At 37.7% G+C, this 23,429-nt stretch overlaps 1 protein-coding gene across 1 annotated transcript in view; it reads right to left on the bottom strand.

Moving 5' to 3' along the window:
- The window catches only part of LOC143033596 (facilitated trehalose transporter Tret1-like), a 61,911-nt gene extending 40,518 nt beyond the window's left edge, over nucleotides 1-21,393 (bottom strand). Inside the window, exons 1-7 of the mRNA XM_076199085.1 lie at nucleotides 21,253-21,393; nucleotides 19,933-20,069; nucleotides 19,444-19,553; nucleotides 16,950-17,300; nucleotides 13,214-13,342; nucleotides 7,669-7,790; nucleotides 5,733-5,906 (exon numbers count right to left, since the gene is read on the bottom strand). Coding sequence (XP_076055200.1) covers nucleotides 5,733-5,906; nucleotides 7,669-7,790; nucleotides 13,214-13,342; nucleotides 16,950-17,300; nucleotides 19,444-19,553; nucleotides 19,933-20,069; nucleotides 21,253-21,393 — 1,164 coding nt within the window. The remainder of the gene's footprint in view (nucleotides 1-5,732; nucleotides 5,907-7,668; nucleotides 7,791-13,213; nucleotides 13,343-16,949; nucleotides 17,301-19,443; nucleotides 19,554-19,932; nucleotides 20,070-21,252) is intronic.
- Between the last annotated feature and the right edge of the window lie 2,036 nt (nucleotides 21,394-23,429).

Genomic DNA, 23,429 nt, shown 5'->3' with positions numbered 1-23,429 from the left:
TTATATGTATACATATACATGTATATGCATGTATACACACACACATATATATATACATGTATATACAGGTATGCACACACATTATATATATATATAATATATATACATGTATATGCATGTATACACATATATATACATGTATATACATTACACACACACATATACATTATATATATGTGTGTGTGTGTGTGTGTGTGTGTGTGTGTGTGTGTGTGTGTGTGTGTGTGTGTGTGTGTGTGTGTGTGTGTGTGTGTGTGTGTGTGTGTAACTTTAGCCTTCAGGTTAAAGTATAGGGTCCAATGTCTGGTAAACCACTGCATACATGATTTACCGGTATATGTTATATGGCGAGTGGGTTTCCACGAATGACGCAGAGGGCCATTTCCTGTTACGCTACACGGTGCAAGGTTGATACTGTCCGGACATGAATTATTAAGATACCAACGAAAATAAACACAAACACAAACACACACACACACATAAACACACACACACACACACACACACACACACACACACACACACACACACACACACACACACACACACACATCCTTCTCCTTTTCCCCTCCACCTACTATTCCTCTTCCTCCACCTACTATTCCTCTTCCTCCTCCTCCTCCTTTTCCTACTCCTCCTCCACTTTATTTTCCTCCTCGTTTTCCTCCAACACCACCACCGCCTCTTCGCCCCGGAAAAATGAACTTTAGTTTTGATCATTTCCAAGACAAACGTTGGCTACAACGACCTAAGTCTCCTGTGCCTTAGGCTGATCCTCTCCTCCGTCGTAAAAACGGAGCATGGAAAAGGAGTTGGAATCAATGACGGGTTCTATAAAAACAATAAAAATGTAAACATAAAAGAAAACAGTAGCAATGGAAAGGAAAGCGTGTGTATGTACGTATGTATGCGATTGTTTTTGTTTGTTTTGTGTAGTGTATGTGTTTGTTGTGTGTTTATGTTTATGTGTGTGTGTGTGTGTTTATGTTTATGTTTATGTGTGTGTGTGTGTGTGTGTGTGTGTGTGTGTGTGTGTGTGTGTGTGTGTGTGTGTGTGTGTGTGTGTGTGTGTGTGTGTGTGTGTGTGTGTGTGTGTGAGATTCACCTTGGTCTTTGGATCACGTGTTGGACTCGTGATCGACAGCTATTTCCCTCCCGAAAGAGAGCTCAGAGCTCGTATGACCGATCTATGGGTAATACTATGACCTTACACGCACACACACACCCAACTCCCCGCCCACGAGAGTCGGAGTAACGACTCGAAGCGCAGCGATGCTGAAATAATTTCAGCCCTGGGCAGGATTCGAACCAGGCACCACCGTACTGGCAGTCTAGTACTCTACCAACCGCGCCACCGAGAGTGAGTGAGTGAGTGTGTGAGTGTGTGTGTGTGTGTGTGTGTGTGTGTGTGTGTGTGTGTGTGTGTGTGTGTGTGTGTGTGTGTGTGTGTGTGTGTGTGTGTGTGTGTGTGTAAGGTCACATCATTACCCATAGATGGTGCCATATATGAGCTCTGAAGTCTCAACTGGAGGGCATTAGCTGCCAATCACGAGCGCAGCACGTGATCCAAGACAGTTGAAGTGAATCACTCAAAGCAGACATGACGTCAAAATGCTCGACTCGGGAATGTCAAAAAAGAATCGTCGCATAAGAGGGAAGAAACTAGCAAATATAGAATTAAATATAAATAAGTCTGATAATTTATTAATGTATTCAGTCTTCAAAATCCACTACAGGATAACCTACCTTTCCCGGGAACATGCAGTTTCAATACCTTACCATGGTAGATGTAAAGTATACGTGTTGAATGGGAATGTCGCTTGATCATACTGATGAGGCGTGGAAAGAATACCAAATCAGATTCTAAGATGCCCTTGACCTAATATTAAATAACGACGCTCGACGTGGTCAAAGAATGAAACTAGGAAAATGTCGAAAAGAAATTACACTAGTTGTTATAAAGGGTGTGTGTTTTTTTTTAACAATTACTGAAAATTAGAGTTGTAATTACAAATTAAAACAAAATGAACACATTAAAACCCAGGCATTTGGTAATAAGTTTTGATGAGAAAAAGAAAATGGAGAAAACAAAAAGAGCCAAACTACAGATGAACTCGGAAACTACAGACTATAAGAGAAGGAGGTTAGTGGTCCGTTAAAGCCTTTTGTTCATAGGTTCCGTGTGTTGAATGTAACGTATACAGTATACATAAAGGGTCTTTCTACCGACAACTACCGTCAACTCCGATAGCATTGTCTTTAATTAATATTGGCGTGACTAAATTATGTGATATGTCTTATCGTGTCGAAGTTTCAAAACATTTGGCCGCATCAATATCGAGATTTAAAATGTGATACACTACTGACAACTCGTAGCTCGTCGCGATTTTCGAGACACCGTGTTTGTTTTTTGGGACTGGCATACTAATTACCGTCCAGTACCATCCAGTACCGTCCAGAGCCACTTGGACACTCCAGCAGCGTTGCCGTTTCGTGGAAATATCGCTCATGGTGACGGAATCTAGCGAGAGTTGGCAACTGGCGTGGATAGTGTGGACGGATTTCTACACAGTGTGGAAAAATATTTCCACATTTTCTATCTGCTTTGGGGCCTCTAGCTTATTGTATGCAAAGTTATGTTTAGTTAATGTTATACGTAAAATGGATTGCTGATAACCCAATTTTCCATTAAATACCTATATCTATAAACTAACAGTCGTAAAATTACAATGATACAAGAGAAGGGTGTTATACGTAAAATGGATTGCTGATAACCCAACTTTCCATTAAATACCTATATCTATAAACTAAGTCGTAAAATTGCAATGATACAAGAGAAGGGTGTTATACGTAAAATGGATTGCTGATAACCAAATTTTCCATTAAATACCTATTTACACTAACAGTCGTAAAATTGCAGTGATACAAGAGAAGGATGTTATACGTAAGATGGATTGCTGATAACCAAAATTTCCATTAAAAACCTATTTACACTAACAGTCGTAAAATTGTAATGATACAAGAGAAGGGTGCTTAGCAGAGGAAGGTAACATGGTCAAGGTGTAAGTTTGTGAGGTCCAGTTATTCAGCTGAAAAGGAGCAGTGTAACAACATTTCTATCACCAAAAAATGTTTTAGATATAAACACAAGAACAGCCCTACCTTCTCTCACAAATTTAGTTCAAGCAGTACCTCGCATTTACGATTTTGATGTCCAAATTCTAGACAATGAATGGAGGAACCTAGATTCCGTAACTTTGCCGCAAGACTTGGTACCCGACTGTAATATTTTAGAGTTCTATGAAAAACTAGGGAAAGTAACAGACGACGATGGCACACATCATTTTCAGTATCTGTGTTCCTTTATAATGCAGGTCTTGTCTCTACCAACTTCAAATGCTGATGCTGAGAGACTATTCTCAAAGTTGTCATTAATGAAAACAAAGACTAGGAACAGGATGCAGCTACCATCGACAAATGCACTAATTTTAGTGTCAGAGGCTGTCAGGGAGAAAGGTACTTGTGTGAGCTTTAAGCCATCTCAGTTAATGATAAACTCCATACATTAACCATATAATTGCATTCTCTCTCTCTCTCTATGAGAAAGTATATGTTCTTGTACTTTATAGTATAGATATATGCGTACATTTTCATCCCTCAAAAAGTATGTTCCAATACTTTGAGTATAAATATGTTGTGTGTATAATGTTTGTTGATTTGTGACTTGTGTATGTCCACTTGTGATTCCACCACCAGAAATTAAGTGTGTATTGTTTCATGTATTATTACGTCACCTGCTTATAATATAAAGTCTATATTTATAGCTTTCCCTGCGAATTTCTTTAAATCATTGGAGGCATAGTGTTGGAGCTACTTTGTGGTGATATTGCAGAAAACTTTCCTTTGTGTGTGTCGCCGATCCCTCTATGTATTATTTATGTGTTTTCTTTCTCATCTAATGTTTACAGAACTCTGTTGGTGGCAATACTCCTATTCCACATTGTTGTGTGTGCCCACAAACATAGAATAGCTTAGTCACTGTTCAGTTTTCGATCAAAGAAAACGTGTGGAAAAGACAGGTGTGGTATTCCGGCAACGCTGCACTCCAGTACCGTCGGGATACCGTCCCGGTCTGTCAGGACATCGTCCGGACACCGTATGTTACCGTCTAGACAGGGTCATACTAAAGACTAACAAATAATATGTTTGGACTAACAAGTAACTCAAAATGACAGACAAGCAGCATGTGATTTTACATAATGTTTGATTTTATGATGAAAATTATTTCTACTACATCATATGTGTAGAAATAAGTAAATAAAGGACCTACAAGCAGCATATAAATTAAAATAATGCTTGTTTTATGGTGAAAATTATTTATGCTGCCTGTCGGTCATTTTGAGTTACTTGTTGGTTCAAATACGTTATTTGTCTGGTCGACTGGTAAACGTCGGCGGTTCGGGGCAGGGCTTGTCGGCAAAGAAAAACTTATTTCTTTACTTATTTCTACATAAATGATATAGCAGAAATAATTTTCACCAAAAAAGCAAGCATTATGTTAATTTATATGCTACTTGTCGGTCCAAACATGTTACTTACTTGTCGGTATTTAGTATGACCCTACATAGAATGTAGCATACAGTGTCCGGATGATGTCCTGACAGTTGTGGACTGTGTCCTGATGTTAATTAGCAAGACCCGTTGTGGAAGACGAACTAATGGAGGTTTGAGGGTGGACATATCTTGAATGTTGAGTAGCAGGAGTACGACTAGGACTAAGTACATTGTCTCATATGAGAACTATCTAATCTTACCGAAAAAACGTGAGTTACGAAAAGTTCTGTTAATACGATTAACTCCCATAATGTCCATTTTTTAGAATTGTGTGCCCTATTTTATCATATCTGCAAGTTTGAGGGCATGTGGCCACATCAATATCGAGATATTAATTAAGATTTCCGATATATGTTGACTTGACCAACAACACAAGCTACGAGGCAGTTCATGGTGTCTCGAAGATTGCGTCGAGTTGTTGGTAGTGTATCACATCTAGATTATCTCGACATGGATGCGGCCAAATGCTTTAAAATCTAAAAACTATAAACTATGGCACAAATATTCTATTTATATTAAAAGAAACTAAAAACAATATAATTAGATTTGTCGGCAGTTGTTGGTAATGATTACGAACTCAAATAAACACACAATCATACAACCATGCTCTAAATATTGGTACAGCATTAATATAATATTGTTATTATTTAAAAAAAAAAAAAACGTTCAGTAATGTAGCTTTAAGTGCATATATGAGCGTGTGGGACCGACTGAAACAAATGAAGCAACGAAAGTACGCGGTGTTGCCACATTTCCACGGGAATTTTCATATTTCGCTCAAAAATTTTATTTTCCAGAATTTGTCCGTACTTTCCGAAGTCCGTTGCTTCAGTGTCCGTAGTTTCCGGGTTTTTCTGTAGATACGATTTTAAGAAAAAAAAAAGTGTATATATATATATATATATATATATATATAATATAATAACAATAATAATAATAATAATAATAATAACATAAGTATAACCAAATATGATGATAACTTAGTGAACATTGTTCTCTTGAAGAACACATGGTGAACAGATTTAAAGACATACAAAAATGAGCTTAAGATAGTGATTAGAATAATGATGAATAACTTTTTGTACTAAAATAAACCCCAACTCTTAGAATATCAGTACCTGATATCTTGATCCGTGTCCAGACGTTCGGGCGTGCTCGTCGGGCAGTGCGGTTGGTGGGCAAATTATGCCGGGCCTGCCCGTGAATGTTGTCCACACGACCAAGGTGATGAATAGCTGGGCGTGCCCGACGTTGCCAGTAGCGTGTGAAGTGCGGTACGACAAACATGGCCCCTCGCATTGTCAAGAAGAAGATATTGTACACCATGATAATTGCTTGGTGTCTAAAGAAAAAGAAGACAAAGAAACGTGGGATGTGGGAGGGAAGCCTGCTGTGGGTTCACGATATCGACTTGCGTCTGGCAGGGTCGAAGCTCGAGCTACCGGGCACCGCATTAGTGATTTCGCTCGACGAGCACTCGGGCAATATGACCGTTTGCCCGTCAAATGTGCCCGTTAACGGGCATGCCCGCCGATCAGGCCCGCTCGTCTGGACAGGTCTTTAGGATATCTTCAAAGACACTGCAATAAATAAGCATTGAAATAGAAATAATAATAGAATAGAGGTATTATGATCTAGAATTTAAAAATGTGAATATATGTAAATTGTGAAACTAGATGGTGAATTTCTGACCACGGCATAATATGTATATATGCATACATATATACATATGTATATATATACATATATATATACATATATATATATATATATATGTGTGTGTGTGTGTGTGTGTGTGTGTGTGTGTGTGTGTGTGTGTGTGTGTGTGTGTGTGTGTATTTACCTAGTTGTATTTACCTAGTTGTATTTTACGGGAAGGGGAGCTATGCTCGTGGGATCCCGTCTTCATATCTCATTTTATCTAAACTATTTTTAAATTCATGTATTGTTTTTGCACACACCACTTTCTCATCTAATTTGTTCCAACTGTTTATTACTCTGTGAGGAAAGCTGTTCTTTTTCAAGTCTCTTCTATAGCTATCTTTTTTTATTTTCTTTCCGTGTGTGTGTGTGTGTGTGTGTGTGTATGCGTGTGTGTGTGTGTGTGTGTGTGTGTGTGTGTGTGTGTGTGTGTGTGTGTGTGTGTGTGTGTGTGTGTGTAATGTGTATTTATAGAAAATTTAAGAAAATTAAGTTTAATACAGAAATGCAGGACTTTTATAAAACACCTCTTAGAGGGGGTTTACACGGGGTATTTGGTTGTCGAACACGTTGTTCGACAACCAAATACCCCGTTCACACGTTCACACATCACTTTAAACACGTATCTGTCGAACCACGTTCGACGAACCGTTGGACATTGTAAACACCCTCTTATATTCGTCTTTGCCTATCGGAGTTGGGACACGAAGAAAGAGCTGGTCTAACCCGGATCTCTCAGATCCGAGACAGGGGTGAGTAACCACTAATCCAAGAGGGGATATGTCAGGCCTTTTTTTTTTTTTTTTTTTTTTTTACCGTGGATCTGCGATCGTCTGCCTTCATTGTATTACAGCTCACTGTGTGAGAATAAGTTTCAAATACTGTATGCGATCGAGCGCACGTACTGTATGTGTGTGTCTCTGTGTGTGTTTGTGTGTGTGTGTATGTGTATGTTTTAGGTAGTATCATAATGAATTCTGTCTCTACCATAGCAACCTCGTGCATGTGTGTTGGAAAATTGGGAAAGAGGGAGAGAGAGAGAAAGAGAGAGAGAGAGAGGAGAGAGAGAGAGAGAGAGAGAGAGAGAGAGAGAGAGAGAGAGAGAGAGAGAGAGAGAGAGATTGTTTTGTTTATATAAATTACGCTCAAAGAGAGACAAACCTAATGCAGTAGGTACTTTCTATAGATATACACAGTATACGTGACACGCAGGACACGTTACTACGTACATTGAAGCTGTACGATAACAATGTACATCAGGTAAGGTGGAAAAACATTGGTAATCAAGGCGAAGTAAGCATCCACCAAATTGCGGGTGTCGAACTAGGACAGTGTAAATTATCGCCAGTTAACAGAAAGTGAAACACATGTTTTAAGTTTTGGCCCTGGGGCAACAGATCTCTTATTGAGGGACACTCGAAGCAGTGGAGGTGTAATGTCGTACATCTCCCGTGTCAGAGACTTGCCACTGCTGTCTGTAACCCAGGCAAGGCCATGCAATCACAATATTGTGTCTGCGATACCTCGGAAGAGGCGGAAGTTGTCCTAGTTTTGTATTGATACGCTTTGTGCACGCTCTGCATTCATGCGGTGCAGTGGTGACAAATTCAGAGTAGGTGGTGCCGCGGAAAGATTTTGCGAGGATGGCCAAAGAGACGACGTTTTAGGGATATTATCAGGATTTTCAAATTGCAATAGATAAATAGCGAGAGTTTTTGCGTAATCTATTGAGTTATTATTTATTTTGGGAAGTGCTGAAAACATATTCCCTAAAAATTAGACACCTGTTGAAGAAAGGAGAAGACAGAAGATGGGGGTCCGTGGAGAATGTTTGCACAGTACGTGGATGATATTGTGATGCATGGAAGGGAGTGGGTGGGGATGGGGACTTAGGAAGTGGTCATGTGTGACTACGACTCAATCCGAAGGAATTTCTCCTTGTCTTCTCTATTTCTGCATGAGAGGACGGAGAGAGGAGAGTCACGATTAAATGAAGCGGCCTTGCTGTGGATGTGCTGTGTCATGGTGCAATGCTTCTGACCTAGGGCAATGGGCGAGATGCAGGGATGACCCGTCATCCAGGAGGAGCCAAGAAAAGAGGAAGGATGGGAGGAGTGGTGAGTTGGAGTTGAGAGTGGATGGGGGTGAAATGGCTGGGAGTGGAGTTATGCCTTTTGATTTTGGCTACCTCCCTTGTAATGGGGAGAAAGCGCTTGGTTGTGTATGTATATCTTCCGTCAATCGCTTGCAAGTCTTTACCATTACTATTTAGTGTTAAGTTGTTGTTTATTTTTTTCATGCAACAAATCATTCATGATCATTTCCTCCAGTTTTTCTCTTTTTATTTCTTTTTGTATAAATCCATTATAGTATATCACCTTTCCAACATTGTTACTATTATTTTCATTACATTTGATTTTTTAATCCTGCAGCAGCTAATCATCACATTTGATTCTTTCCTAGCCTTGGCATCGTCGTCAGCGAGGAAATAATTAACGTAGGTGTGAAGAATTCTGTTATCTTCTGTATTCTAAGACAATAAGACGATTTTACGCCAGGTATAGCTTAACTGCAACTATAGCGACCTGTGCTATGCTCCATGTTTGGACTTCTAAGGTTAGCAGCACTTTCATATTTGCTAACAATGTGTGACCTACATTTCTTCTAGCTGGGCCAAGGTGGTCTTTATTTCAAGGGACGGATCAATATTTTGTTCAAAGCATTCAATACTACTGACGACTTGTATAAATATTCTGGCTTCTTCCGGGTGATATTATAAATAGTATCGCCTGCAGGAAACCAGGAAATTCAACCGCTCTGAAAAAGGGTTCCATTCTCCTTTCCGGTCTTAATGAAAGAAAACGTGTCACAGATTAGAATAAAAAATAAAAAAAATAAAACTCACGGGAAAAATATCAAAAGAAAAAAAGTAATGATGAAACTATGAAAGTCTGTGACTGGACAAGAGTTGTTACTTAATGCTCTGTGACTTTTTTCCTGGGTAAAAAATCAAATTTCTTCACTGTGGCTTTACTTCCTATGTTATTTTCCGCGCACCCTAGCCCGTTTGTTTGAAATAGTGTACATGCAGTTCATGATTGTTGTTTTACCAATACGTACGTACCCATGTAAATTCAATTACATGAATTTATTAGTATATAATGATATTATGTATTCGTGTGAAATATATATAGATAAAATATTTCTCACGATACGAGAATACATTACGATAACGACTCACCAAACTTCCTGATCGAGCGACTGCCCTACCTTGCCTCAGGCAGAAAAAGTTTTAAAATGATAAATATCGGTGTAACATTGTCAAGGATAAACTTAGAAGAATAAAACAGAAACTATTTAATCTTAACCTTATTCCATTTTGGTAGATATCCGCACACTGCCTAATTGTCCTTAAAAATCCTTGAGATTTTGAAAGTACCGATAATTAACTCCATCCATGCTGCAGTGTTTGATTTTCTATGTTTTATACATGTTTATTGCATCTGTTCATTTCATCTAATTTTATGGACCACAAGAATGATTTGCCACTTGTGTTTGATTAAATGCATTCCCCTCACGGTGCGATTAACTTTTATTACACAGATTTGATTGTGTTTTTGTCATTCCGAGATTTTTTAAATAATACACTACATGAATGCATACATACATCCATAATGCATATACAAGTACACACACGCTCGGTGGCGCGGTTGATAGAATACTGGACTGCCAGTACGGAGGCGCGGTATTACCTGGTTCGAATCCTGCCCAGGGCCGAAATTATTTCGATATCGCTGCGTTTCGGATCGTTACTCCGACTATCGTGGGCGGGGAGTTTGTGTGTGTGTGTGTGTGTGTGTGTGTGTGTGTGTGTGTGTGTGTGAGAGAGAGAGAGAGAGGTCATAGCATTACCCATAGATCGGTCATACGAGCTCTGAGCTCTCTTCCGGGAGGGAAATAGCTGTCGATCACGAGCCCAACACGCGATCCAAAGACCAAGGTGAGGTGAATACACACACACACACACATATTACTTCGGGAACTAATAATATTCTTTATATTCATAAATAACATTAACAAAAGTGAAACACGATAGCAGGGTAAAAACTGACAAAGGAAGAGGAAGATTTAGAGTGAAAAGCAAAAATCATTGGAAACATACATACATATACCAAAGGCTTTCTCCCCCTTACAAGGGAGGTAGCCAAAAAAAAAAAAACAGACATAAAATTATATGTAATTTATTTGTAATTATAGCTAGGATAGCCACGGAAGTTCTCCGTCATAAAGTTATTACATCGCAGTCAAATGGCCCAAAATTTTCGGGGGAAAGTAAATGCAATAGGGGTAAACAGATTCATTAACATAGTTGACACACTAATAGTGACAAAAATATATTAGATGAAAAGAAAAAAATATATAAATATTAAAAGAAAATGTAGATTCTGAGTAGGGTAGGGCTAGGTTCATAATAAATTTCCAGCAAATGGAAAATATAAACAAATATGATGACTATAAGAAATCATTTATCAAACACTTTAAATCAAAGTATGATCTGGATCATATCAGGTCTTTTGTTAGAATGATAAAGACAACAAAAACAAAGGAAACAAACACAGAATATTTAGCAAAAATAGATAGATGGTCTAAGAACATGATTTCTATGTTGAAGAATTCTGATTGGATAGGGGGTAGATCTAGTGACAAGTTAAAAGTTTTTCGGGCTATTAAGTTAATAGCATTTGCACTATTGCTATACAGCAGTGAGATGACTGCAGAAAAGCTATACAGGGATCTTTAAAAATAATGGACTTAGAGAAGATATATTATCTTTTACGAGATTATCAAGAAAGTAAAGCAAGTAGTCAATATGTCATGACAATAGGAATGCAATAACAGAAAGAAACTAGGAACTCTAGGAGTGATTACATAAACATCAGATCAAATTAAAACCAGGGACTCAACATATTTATATACCTGCCTAAAGATTACCATATTCCAGTGATATATTTACTAGAGTTTTAGAGAGATGATATTGGGATATCCAATCAGTGTGGACTGATCATACAGCTATTCAAAACTTATCCAAACATAAGAATCCTAGGGGCAGATTAGCCAGATGGTTTACTACACTTCAGTGTTACGAGGTCAAGTTTGAATACATTCCAGGTAGGAAGAATGTTGCAGCAGATGCACTATCTAGGAATATTACCCAACCAACGACAGAGTTGATCAATTTCATTTGCAGTATTAATGAACTAGTAACATTAGATGAGGAATTGATATTAAGGGAACAAAAACTTGGGGAAAAAGTAACCCAGAATTTGACGTGGTATTCCTCCAAAACTACCAAAGAGGTATAAGACAGAGGAATTTCATTTGAGCAATGGACTTTTGTATAGAAAAACAGTTGTAAGTGGGAAGGATATTTTTAGGGGACCAGTGAATCAGTTGGTAATTCCAAACTCTTGTACCAGAAGTATTAAAATTACTTCATGATAGTAATTAAAGCTCTTATCCAGAAAAAGATAAAACTTATAGACAAGCACAACTTAAATACTTTTGGCCAGGTATGAAGAGGGATATTTACTTACATATTGAAAATTACTTGAGGCGGGCTGAGGTAAAAGGAAATACACATAAGACTGCTCCTATGCTATCATATCCCTTATCACAGAAATCTTGGGAAAGAGTTCACTTAGATACATTAGAGTTACCTATGTCTGAAAATGGATATAAATATGTATTTGTTACCATTGATTAAATATCTTTCAAGATCTACAGGAAAATAACCCTCACATATTTCAAGAGGAGACACACACACACACACATACTTATCGACTTTTGTTTTACGGCAGTCCGCCAGTGAACAACGCCGACAGTGCTCTGGTGAAGTGTGATGGGCTAAGTGAGGCTGAATGATGACACTGAGCGTATACACACATACACGCAAGCACGCACGCACACACACACATGCATACATACCCGTGCACGCACATGCATACCTGTACAACCGCACACACAAAAACAAGTTGGGGTAGGTAGGTACGTGTAAGGTGTATGAACCATAGATCGGACCATATATGAGATTGAGCTCTCATCATTATTGACTGCATGTTGCCATGCAGTCAAAAGCGCCAGTGCGAGGTAATGATGATAATGATAATAATAATAATGATAATAATAATAATAATAATAATAATAATAATAATAATAATAATAATAATAATAATAATAATAATAATAATAATAATAATAATAATAATAATAATAATAATGATAATAATAGTAATAATAATAGTAATAATAATAGTAATAATAATAATAATAATAGTAATAATAATAATAATAGTAATAATAATAATAATAATAATAATAATAATAATAATAATAATAATAATAATAATAATAATAATAATAATAATAATAATAATAATAATAATAATAATAATGATAATAATAATAATAATAGTAGTAGTAGTAGTAGTAGTAGTAGTAGTAGTAGTAGTAGTAGTAGCAATAGTAATAACAATAATAACAACAATAATGATAATATTACGTTTCTCGCAATAGCTTATAAGATGGGGTAAGAAGCGAATCCAGCTTTTGGTAGAGGAATCCGACTTGCGTATTTAAATACTGTCGTCAGAGAATTTCATTAATCGATCAGTAGAGGTGACTTCACCACAAAAATAGAAATGGAGAAAGCCTACGAAGAAAGAATGCGGTAGAGAAAGTTCATCCTAGTAGCCTAACTGATAAGCCTATGAGCTTGAAAGGCATCTGTTGAGAAAGTTGAGATAGGAATCCCCCTCAAACTCTTCGTTTAACTTGTGAGGTTACGTGACTTCATCGCAAATACTGCAACTATTTACGTTTGAATTCGTATGCGACAAACCCGATGACAGGGAACCCATAGATCTCTCCATTGCCGTGGGGAAGATATAATACACTATATGATACGTCGAGATGATACCCTCTTCCCACTTCTTTATTATTGAGGGAATGCCAGAGATGAAGAAAATGCCTGTCAACAGGCAAAACTAAATTAAAAATGTTACACCATACGGAAGGAATTATTCCCCTTCAATGTACAATAAATATATAAACAAATAAATAAATAAATAATAAATAAATGAAATAAACAAACATACAAATAAATGAATAAATAAATAAATAAATAGATAAAATACGCCCGACCAAATTATTTCTTTGTTTTTTATTTTGAATTTTATATGTATTTGCCGCCTGTCCTTGGTATATCTATATCATTTTACTGGTAATTCGTATGTAATTTTGAAATGATATTCTATATTTTAAACCTTGGTTTTAGTCCTTGATCATTGTGATTTTATGCTCAATAATTTAGAAAACCTAGTCCCCCCCCCTTAATTTTCTATTGTAAGGTTATTTTGATGTGAACGCTGAGTGTCATGAAATGTTTACTTTTTTATGTGGCTTCATGTGTGTGCGTATATGCATCGAGCAGACGTCAGGAGGGACGTCTGTAATGAATAATGCTACCCATTTGTCAATATCAGCCCTTCCGGGATGCACTGTTCTTGACCTGGGCAAAGGAAATCATTAGGAAAGAGTACTACGAGAAGTGAATTAAACATCAAACAGATGCTGGTCAGGACTTACGGCATGAGCAGAATAACATAGTCAGGAAGCCGATACAAAGAAAACGTAACAAGGCCTGAATTCAGAAATCGTACGGAAATGTTAATGAATAAATTTTCTAAAGACTGCATTTCTTGATTTGACGTTTTACATTTCCTCCCTTGTTAATTTAGAATGGTGGTGAAAATAAGCAAAACTTCGACACAAAACCAATGATAAAACATATTTGCTGAATGTTTTGTCACTGTTTACTTCAGTAGGTACGTATTTTCAACTTTTTAGTTCTGATCTTACTTATCTTAAACTACTGATGCGTTATTTTTGGGTACTGAAGAAAAAGAACGGTTAAGTACAACACAATCTAAGTTTATTGCTATACTAATCCCTATTAACCGGTTCGAATTCTATCTCACGGGATGCTAGATTATCTAATCCTGATTTCAAAACACGCTGTGTAAGTAAGGATGTTATAAGGTCGAAAAAGGGTTAAGAAATGAATTCTTGGATCTTTGTATTCATTGTACCAAGTCTTACATGTAGCCGCTGCAAGGTCATTGTCAAGGTACAGCGTTGCATAATGGTTTTATATGTAATGGCTTCTATATCATGCCTGTCAAGTCTTACGCTTATTGTGTAAGTCTTACGTAATTTATATGGTTTTCAAGTCCTAGGGCGTAAGTTGAAAACCTTACGCTATTTCTCCGTATGCGATGTGTTTTTTCATGTGTTTGTTTTAAACAATTTGAGATAAATTCCCCTTTTCAAGTGATCATGCTGTGTCATGTGTTAGCGTTGTTTTCATTCTGCATTTGTTTTGACACAAATAAGTACTGAATTGACGAAAAATATGGTTTTCTTATGGTTTAATTCCCGTTTTATGCACAAATACAAATCCTATATCGATACATGGGCCGTTGGGGATCGCTACTTACAAAAATTAAATGTCCAAAGAAATTACGAAGGGAATCGTCGGTTGGTGGCTTATATATACGAACCTAGCCGGCTTGGGTGGTGGAAGGGGTAGTGGGTGAAGGATTAGTGGGAGGGGTTGGCTTCTCATTAAGACGGGAAGGAGAGGATTTGTATTATTACTGATTTGTTGATATCTATTTCCATAATTGTGAATTTTGTTTAGGTTAACACATTTTTTCTTTATTTCTGTATGTCGATAATATCTATGTTATAGATTTTCCTGAAGATTTCTCTTTGCAGACGAATCGTTGAATAAATGAATCATTTTGGCAACTTGGTTTATGCCCACCCTCCAAATGGCAGAGTATAGGTTAGAAAGCTGGGGAATACCCATAAGAAGATTAACAACCTCCTTAATGCTGTCGACTTTAACAACACATGCATACAAGAGAATCTGCTCCCTAGATGTTCAAATATATATATATATATATATATATATATATATATATATATATATATATTATATATATATATATATATATATTTGCTTGTAACCACGAGGAAATTAAAGATCGGAATACTGAACGTTTTCGTCTATTAAGACATTTTCAAAGTACGACATTTTCAATTGTACTTTGAAAATGTCTTAATAGACGAAAACGTTCAGTATTCCGATCTTTAATTTCCTCGTGGTTACAAGCAAAATTCTTTATTCACGTGTTTTATGTGATTACTGTTGCATATATATATATATACAGTATATATATATATGTATATATATATATATATATATATATATATTATATATATATATATATATATCATGGGAAAGGTGAAGGGGGAAACACGGGTCTTTATCTGAATATCGAGTTTATTCCTGACCGGTTTCGCTTACAATAGCTTCTGTAAGCGAATAGGTCAGGAATAAATTCGATATTCAGATAAAGACCCGTGTTTCCCCCTCCACCTTTCCCATGATTTGTCCTAATGTCTCTCTCTCTCTCTCTCTCTCTATATATATATATATATATATATATATATCTATATATATATATATATATATATGCAATAATCACAGTAACGTGTGAGATCTGGAATCTGGATCCATGTCGGGAAACAGAGTAATCACCAGACCCAATTAGAAAGGGTTTTTGTGCTCTACATTTCGATTCCCGTTTGATAATTTATTGTGTAAACCCAATGAAATAATTCCGACTTGGTTCTTCATTTGATGCATACCTCACCCATCACATTGCCATAATCAATGGAGTCATTATTTCCATGGTCCTCTCCCAATTACACCACAAACATATACAATTGATTTCCTGGACGGGAATCGAAACGTCATCCACAATAGACCCTCTAAAGAAGGGTAAAATTCGGTCTTAACAATCCATTCTGCAAATTCTATCGAAACATTATCATTCACTGTAAATCCAGTGGCCGCATATTTTCATCGCCAGAAAACCAGCGTTTAGGCCAGTCAATAGGGGGTTGAATAAGGAAAAAAATTAAGGAAAGCTGCAATATGCTTTATTTTCTTCCTAATGTGGTTCTTAATAATGTATTAATTTTGCACCCCTCTACCTTCCCGGATTTAGCCGCCATTTTGAAAAAATGGCGGAAAAAAACGGTTTTTTCCAAATATCTCGCTTGAAATGCATTTTACAGAGAAAGTAGTCGAAACAAAAAATAATCTACATAAAATTTCCTATAATATTTGTCCCTGTCATGTTTTCCATAGGTTGCACCGTTTTTGCGCTAGAGCTGTGGAAAGATTCACATATAATATTTTATACTTTCCATTTCCGAGTTTAGTCTCGAATATCTCTACAGCTTGGTTAAGTACTGTGTATATGGTGTCATAATTGGTAGGTGGAGCATTTGTAAAGGGAAGATATGAGATCTGGGACACATCATATGGGAAGTGTGCTGTACATTTCTCCATGTAACCATTCCAACCTGGGCACTGCATTTTTTTTGCCATTTTCCAAGTAGCCATAAAAGCTCTGTTGTTGTTATTGATACAGTAGTGGACACTGGATTGATACTTGCCAAATCCCTGACTTTTATATTCAAGAGTCCTTTTACACTTTTACTTTCAAAGGTTTTAATAGGATTATGACCAAACTGCCCAACCACCGATGCACTAGGGATCTTCGTTAATCTAGTGATTGGCTGATCTGAAGTAATATTATTCTGAGGAGTAACACACTGAATTCCTCCCATACTGTGGAATGTGTTAAATCCATCAATAGTAGAGATGTTCACATCTGCATTGTCGAATACAAACTGTGCAAATGAATCATTCGGAGGTTCCTTGGCTGGATGTTGCAAAGCAGATACTTGAAAGAGTGCTGCCTCAGCATAGGACGCACATAATCCCAACGCAGAGAGCACGTTCAGTAGATGCTTAGAGCCATACTTCTGACTTAAGTGAACAGCAAGTCCTATTTGTAGAGGAGATATGAAAGAATTTGGTCTAGCTGCTGTAAGGATAGCATGTGAAATTGCTGTACATTTCCTATTCCATTTTCTTTGATTTCCTTTCTTGTTTTTTTAAGACTATTGTCTTAACAAGGCACTGGAGAGTTTCTGGAATAAGTGAATCCAATTCTTCTAGGAAATTTTCTGGTGGTGGATACTGATCTGCTTCGTACATCTGCGATCTTATATCTTCAGCAATTATTCTGGCGGCAGTCTTTACAATCCGAAGCCGTTCTTCCTTCTCGTCATGACTTCTATGATTTTCGTACCAAGCGTCAGTCAAAATTTTGTTTCCTGTGTCACGGAAACAGATCACTGGTTTTCTATTTTTGTTCACAGAAACAATAATATCATGTCCATATCTCTCTATCAATTCAGATTTTATGGTTTTATCAGTTGGTAGCTCACCCTCATATTCTGAAAAAATCTCACTGAAAGTAAACTGGCATTCCTCTCGATTTTCCTCCAAGTAGTTAAAAGCATGACTCATTGCCTCAGAAACCGTAGAGCTTTTGGGACGACCATGTTTCATACCAGAAGATGTTTGGTAGAATTTTTTCATGCAGGCTGAATGGTACCTTGCCTCAGCAGCAACTAAATCCACTACGTTACATATACGAGTACATACTTCTTTGCCCCATTCATCTTTTCTCATTTCACCAGCTTTCAAAATAGTATCCTTAACATGCAGCATCTCTATACAGTGCACAGATTCACGATCACCTAAATATTTTTTGCTTTCTTTTTTCAAAAAGTCACTTGATGCATCTTTTCCACAAAAGAGACAATCATGAAGAAAATCAAACTGTAATTCTTGACTTCTCAGTGACGTTGTCGGCACTTGCGAGGTTTTCTGCCTTGCTTGGAAAGTTTCAGCTCTCCGTTCTTTTGTATACACTTTTCTACATTTTTCATGCACTTTCACACTTTTTAGTCCTTCTAACAGAGAATGTTTTCCGTCTTTCCACTTAATGCTATAATCAATCAGTGTCTTTATTCCTTTCTCTTTAACTTCTCTAGTCTCACCCACAGAAAGCTGTCCATCGCATATTAAACATTTCCCCAATGAAGACATTTTGCACCAACAACTGCCTGGGGTTTCACTGAAGCTTTAACTATCTATTTTAATAGTTCTGAAACAAAAGAAAGACTATAATCAAGTTAGGAACTTAGATATTTTATTCAGTATAGCATACAAAGGAAATTATTATATGATCTTTGTGCACTGTAGGTATCAAATAAAGATAAACACAATCTTTTCGCACATTTAGCGCAAAAACAGTGAGGTATATCACAAAATTGAATAAAATAACTTTTGTAGAAAATTTTATGTAGAATAAATTTTGTTTCGATACATTTTTCGTTAAAATTAGTTTCTAGTGAGATATTTGGAAAAAAACTGTTTTTGGTCGCCATTTTTTCAAGATGGCGGCCAAATCCGGGGGGGTAGAGGGGTGCAAAATTAATATGTTATTAAGTAAGGTATTATAAACACATTAAAGCTTATTGCAGCTTTCCCTGATTTTTTTCCTTATTCGCCTTTTTTTACTCCTCTATTGACTGGCCTAGTTCCCCTTTCGACCGTTGTAGCTCTCCCTTATCGTGGATTATCCACCATCTCTACCCAGATAGCTCCTTAGGACCTAAACCTTTTTCTCCTGCCTGGTCTAAAGAACTTTGTCGCAGATCGCAGCAAGCAGGAAACAGACGACATTGCGAGCACAGTCGAAGCGGAGGAGATGAACAATTTCAACGGCTTGGTCGAGTGTGGAAAGCCGTCATTTAATTGTTTCTAGTTTCATTTCTGTAGGTGTCTTTTCTTGCATACATAATTCAGTCTGTGTTCGCGCAAACCTTGGAGTGCCTGTGTTTAACATGTTTCTGTACTTGTTACAATTGTTCTAATATTATTTGGTTCTGTTATTGCTTTATGATTTTAATACTTTAGAGACTTTACTGACACCCCTTCGGACCAGAGTCAAAATTTAACTCATCTCCTTCCATTTCGATGGTGGCGTCATCGGAAGCGTGCTGGTCTCGCATTCGCTTAGTTGTGGGTTCGAATCCCGCATTTCTCTCCGATTCCCATCAGTGACTGGTTTCTACCTGGCCCCACAGTCTCTAAAACAATTAGGGCAAAGGTGGCAACTTCGGTCGCAGCTGGCGTAGATTTGTCTCCATCGCCTTCGCCAATTTCCTCACATCTCGCAATGTTCCTGTAATAACCACACGTTTTCCAACCAATTGTGGTTTTTTCACTATACTTTTTTCACTGTTTTATTCACTATGTTATATTACTATTGTCTTTACATTTTGTATTATATTTAATACTTTTTTGCCTATGCATCCCCATTTGTTTTAAATCTTTATTATTTGTTGGAGAACCCGCGTCATTCTATACCCCTGCGCGTTTTCCACTTCTTGTTTTAGCTAGCTTAAATTAGGTTATTCAGAATCACCTGCTCCTTTCCTTAAAAATATTAGTTATCTCACAAGACCCCTAAAATTGCATCCAACTCCTGTCTCGGAATCATACTACATTCCTTAAGCAAATCGACAACTGGGAAATTCACGCAAAAAAAAAATGTATCTTACCCTGTTGGTACTGTGCCGTGCGTGGCGTCGGGCAGTCGGTATTCGACCCTCTCGCCAGACACACCCCGGATGGAGTGATCCAGCTGCCGGTCATCACAAGTCGCATCCCAGTGATTGTACGTCGTGGGGCTCGTGTGCTAATGTTAAATGACTCCTAAAATGCATATAATGTCTGGGCGGACTGCTAAAATTGTAAACCGTGTTCAAAATATCTGAATTTACCCCCACGTGAACTCTGAGGTAACCTACGAGTCTGCAAGGGACGTAGCTTGGGTCCCATCATCCCCGACAATGTGACTATACCCTATGCACTGAGATCTGGCCGTTAGGGCGGACCACTGGGAGTTCCCCTGTGGTGCCACATACAATTATTTTATAGTTTTATTTTATTATATAATTCTATTTTATAATTTCATAATGTTGCCTCATATGATTATATTATAATTTTTTGTCACACACCACCACTGAGATAAAAATCAAAGCAATGTTTTCTATACAAAGGTTTCGTTTCTTTCAGTGTAGATATGGCATATGTGCATGCGAGAGCGACGTTGCCACTACATCTAATCTCTGGCCCCGCCCCCCTCACACTGCATTCAGAAAACATTGCATCCACACGCACGTTCTCGCCATGGATGCCCATATGTGGCAACACCGGGAAATCTCCTAGCCACGCCTTATCGGTCATTTCTCCTTGCGTTGACTATAACAAAATCCGTGGTTATCAAGAGCATCTTGCTCTTCTAAGTATGCTTCTCCATCAAAAGATTCTACCAAACCAGCGCTACATCATCAGGATGGATAGAGGAGTGTTACGATGTGAGGTATTCTTTTATTTAAGCTTTATGTACTAATGCACACAGGATTAGTCTAGGGAGGGTGTCTCTAACCATGTAGATGTATGAGGAGAAACATTCGAGTCTCAGGTCTGGAAATTCTCACTAATTTACTAAGAAAATAGATGTTTGTGAGATTTTTTCCTATTGGATTGATTGTGTTACTTCTATATTTGATTATTGTGGAGATACCCTGAATTATGATAAATGTCGAAATTGTATCTAAATTTTTATTGTGGACCTTCTTTCTGCGAAAACTAAAATTTCAAATACGTTGTACAAAACTCCTTTGTGTAACGCAAGCTCTGCTCGTTTAAGGTCCAAAAAATAGGTTAGGGTCTGCACTTCACGTCGTGAGCAACTCACACAGATATTTTCACTTCTTTCCTCTTCTCACGTTTTACGTATTACACCACTCCCTCTCTGTGAAGTATTATTTCTCTGGTCCTTCGAAACTACGTGTTTGTATTGAGGGGGCGTTCACGGTCCTGGCCTGTTCCCGAAGTTTCGTAGATTTCAGCTCCCAACTGTAGCTATCTCTTCTCTTATTTCCTGTGTATGAGAAATTTTCATGCTGGTTGACATCTTTTCTTCTTCCACTGTCTAGGGATTTTTGGACAGACATTATGAGGGGCTCTCTATGAAAAAAATCTGCCATATATGGAAGGTAACCAGCCTACATTCGTCCCACACCCATTTGTTTTCCCTATTATCTTAGTTACTAGGTGTTTTTTTTTTTTTTTTACAATAAATACGCAACAAGAGGACAACCAGAGGATTACCAGAGGCCCAAATTTGTGAAGAATACGGAAAATTATGAGTAGTTGTTTGGTGAAATATACACACAGAACTTAGTTTATTGACGTATTTCCTCATTAGGATTTTTTACGCCAGGTACATGACAGTTCATGTTGTCCCGAAATCCCTGGACAGTGGAAAAAGGAAAGAGGTTGACTAGCATGGGAATTTCTGACACATGGGAAATTGGAGAAGGGGGTTAGCTGCAGTTGGGAGCCAAAGTCCAAGAAACTCAAGGAAAAAGACGGGACCGCGCTTGTCCCTTCCACTGCAAGCGCGTACTTTCGAAGGACCAGAGAAGAATGTTTCTCAGAAAAAGAGGGAGAGGGGGTAACAAACTCGTGTAAATCGCAGTCCTAATCCAGGTTCGTCAAAACATTAAGTAATATTTTGACACTTATTGCTGTTTAAGATCTCTCCATAAATCAGTAATATGTAGTCAATATTAGACAATGTTCTAAATTCATTTGTCAATTATTAAAGTAACATGATCAAGATTAGGAAAATTTCTAAAATCACTTATCATCTGTTTGGAAGGAAGTCACACATACCTGTACATGGTTGGAGACACCCATCCTAAACTAACCCTACCCACTCTGGTCCCAAGCTGAAATGACACAAATACCTCGTTTCATTCTTGTTGTGATGTAGCGCTAGTAGGTATAGACTCCTAATGAAGAATTGGATTCACGAGAACGAGATGTCCTAGAAGCATTGTCGTGAATAGCAGGGGTCCATACAATATCCTTCGAGGGCCACCCTAAGGGTGACGCGTGGCCATTTCAGAATTCTCAGTTCACCGTCTACCTGGAGTCTATCCTTTGTTGACTCCCACATCCAATTAAGCACTGGCTTGTATTCCGCACAGTTCACAGTAATCTACCGGCCGATATTGGATGTCTTGGGATTCGAAATTCACTTCGTCGAGAAGGGCGGGAGGCTCAAACCATCTCCTTCGAGGGCCATCCTTGGGACAAGGCATAGTCACTTTCGGAAATTTTGTTCCACAGTTCACTTAATTTGTCTGGTAATTTCACATGTAATCCTCCACGTTCGGACAAATAGTCACATAATCTTCATTATCATTTCACTGAAATACAATCCGAGACAGCCAGTAACTGGAGGCTGTGGCCAGGATGGTGTGAAGACGCTTACTGAGGGGAACGATCCTCGAGGCCGACCACAGGCCTATTTTTGGCGGGTGGATTTCCAGTTGTTAATTTGCATGAGATATGGTGTGATGACGAGGCAGAAGTTGAGGTAATTCTAGGAGTCTTGAGAGGTAGTTACTAGTTATAAGAAAGGAACACATGATCCTAAATAACTTAATTTAAACTAACTAAGAACAAAAAGTGGCAAGCGCACGGGGGTATGGTATGTAACGGGTTCTCCAATGAACAATAAATATGAAAATTTAATAATACATAGACAAAAATGCATCAACTATAACACAAAAAATACAAGGAAACAAACAACATAAAATGGTGAATCAACATTTTAGTTTTATCATTATGCCACCTTTGATTGGTGACTTCGAGCATGAGATACGAAGACATTTTGGGATGAAGAGGTGAAAAGATTCCTGACTAAAATCGAGGATACTTAGACTCAATAAGGCATTGTCAACCAATTAGCGCTAAACTTTAACTCGTTTGGAAAGGGAGCAAAAATACAAAGAAGTAATCAGTGGATGTTAGACTTCCAATACTTTTACAGGATGAAGACAAAAGTAATAACTGAGAGCCGAAAAGAAACTAAAGAAATGGAAAACACTAGGTAGTGTGCCACATGTACTCTGAAGAAGTCCTGGTGAAGACGAAACGTCGATTATAAAATTCCAGCAATTCACTGTTTACCTGACCA

Source organism: Oratosquilla oratoria, chromosome 16, assembly GCF_046742065.1.
Source record: "Oratosquilla oratoria isolate Oo_2021 chromosome 16, ASM4674206v1, whole genome shotgun sequence".
NCBI classification, from domain to species: Eukaryota; Metazoa; Arthropoda; class Malacostraca; order Stomatopoda; family Squillidae; genus Oratosquilla; species Oratosquilla oratoria.
This window is presented reverse-complemented; position numbering and strand designations above follow the sequence as displayed.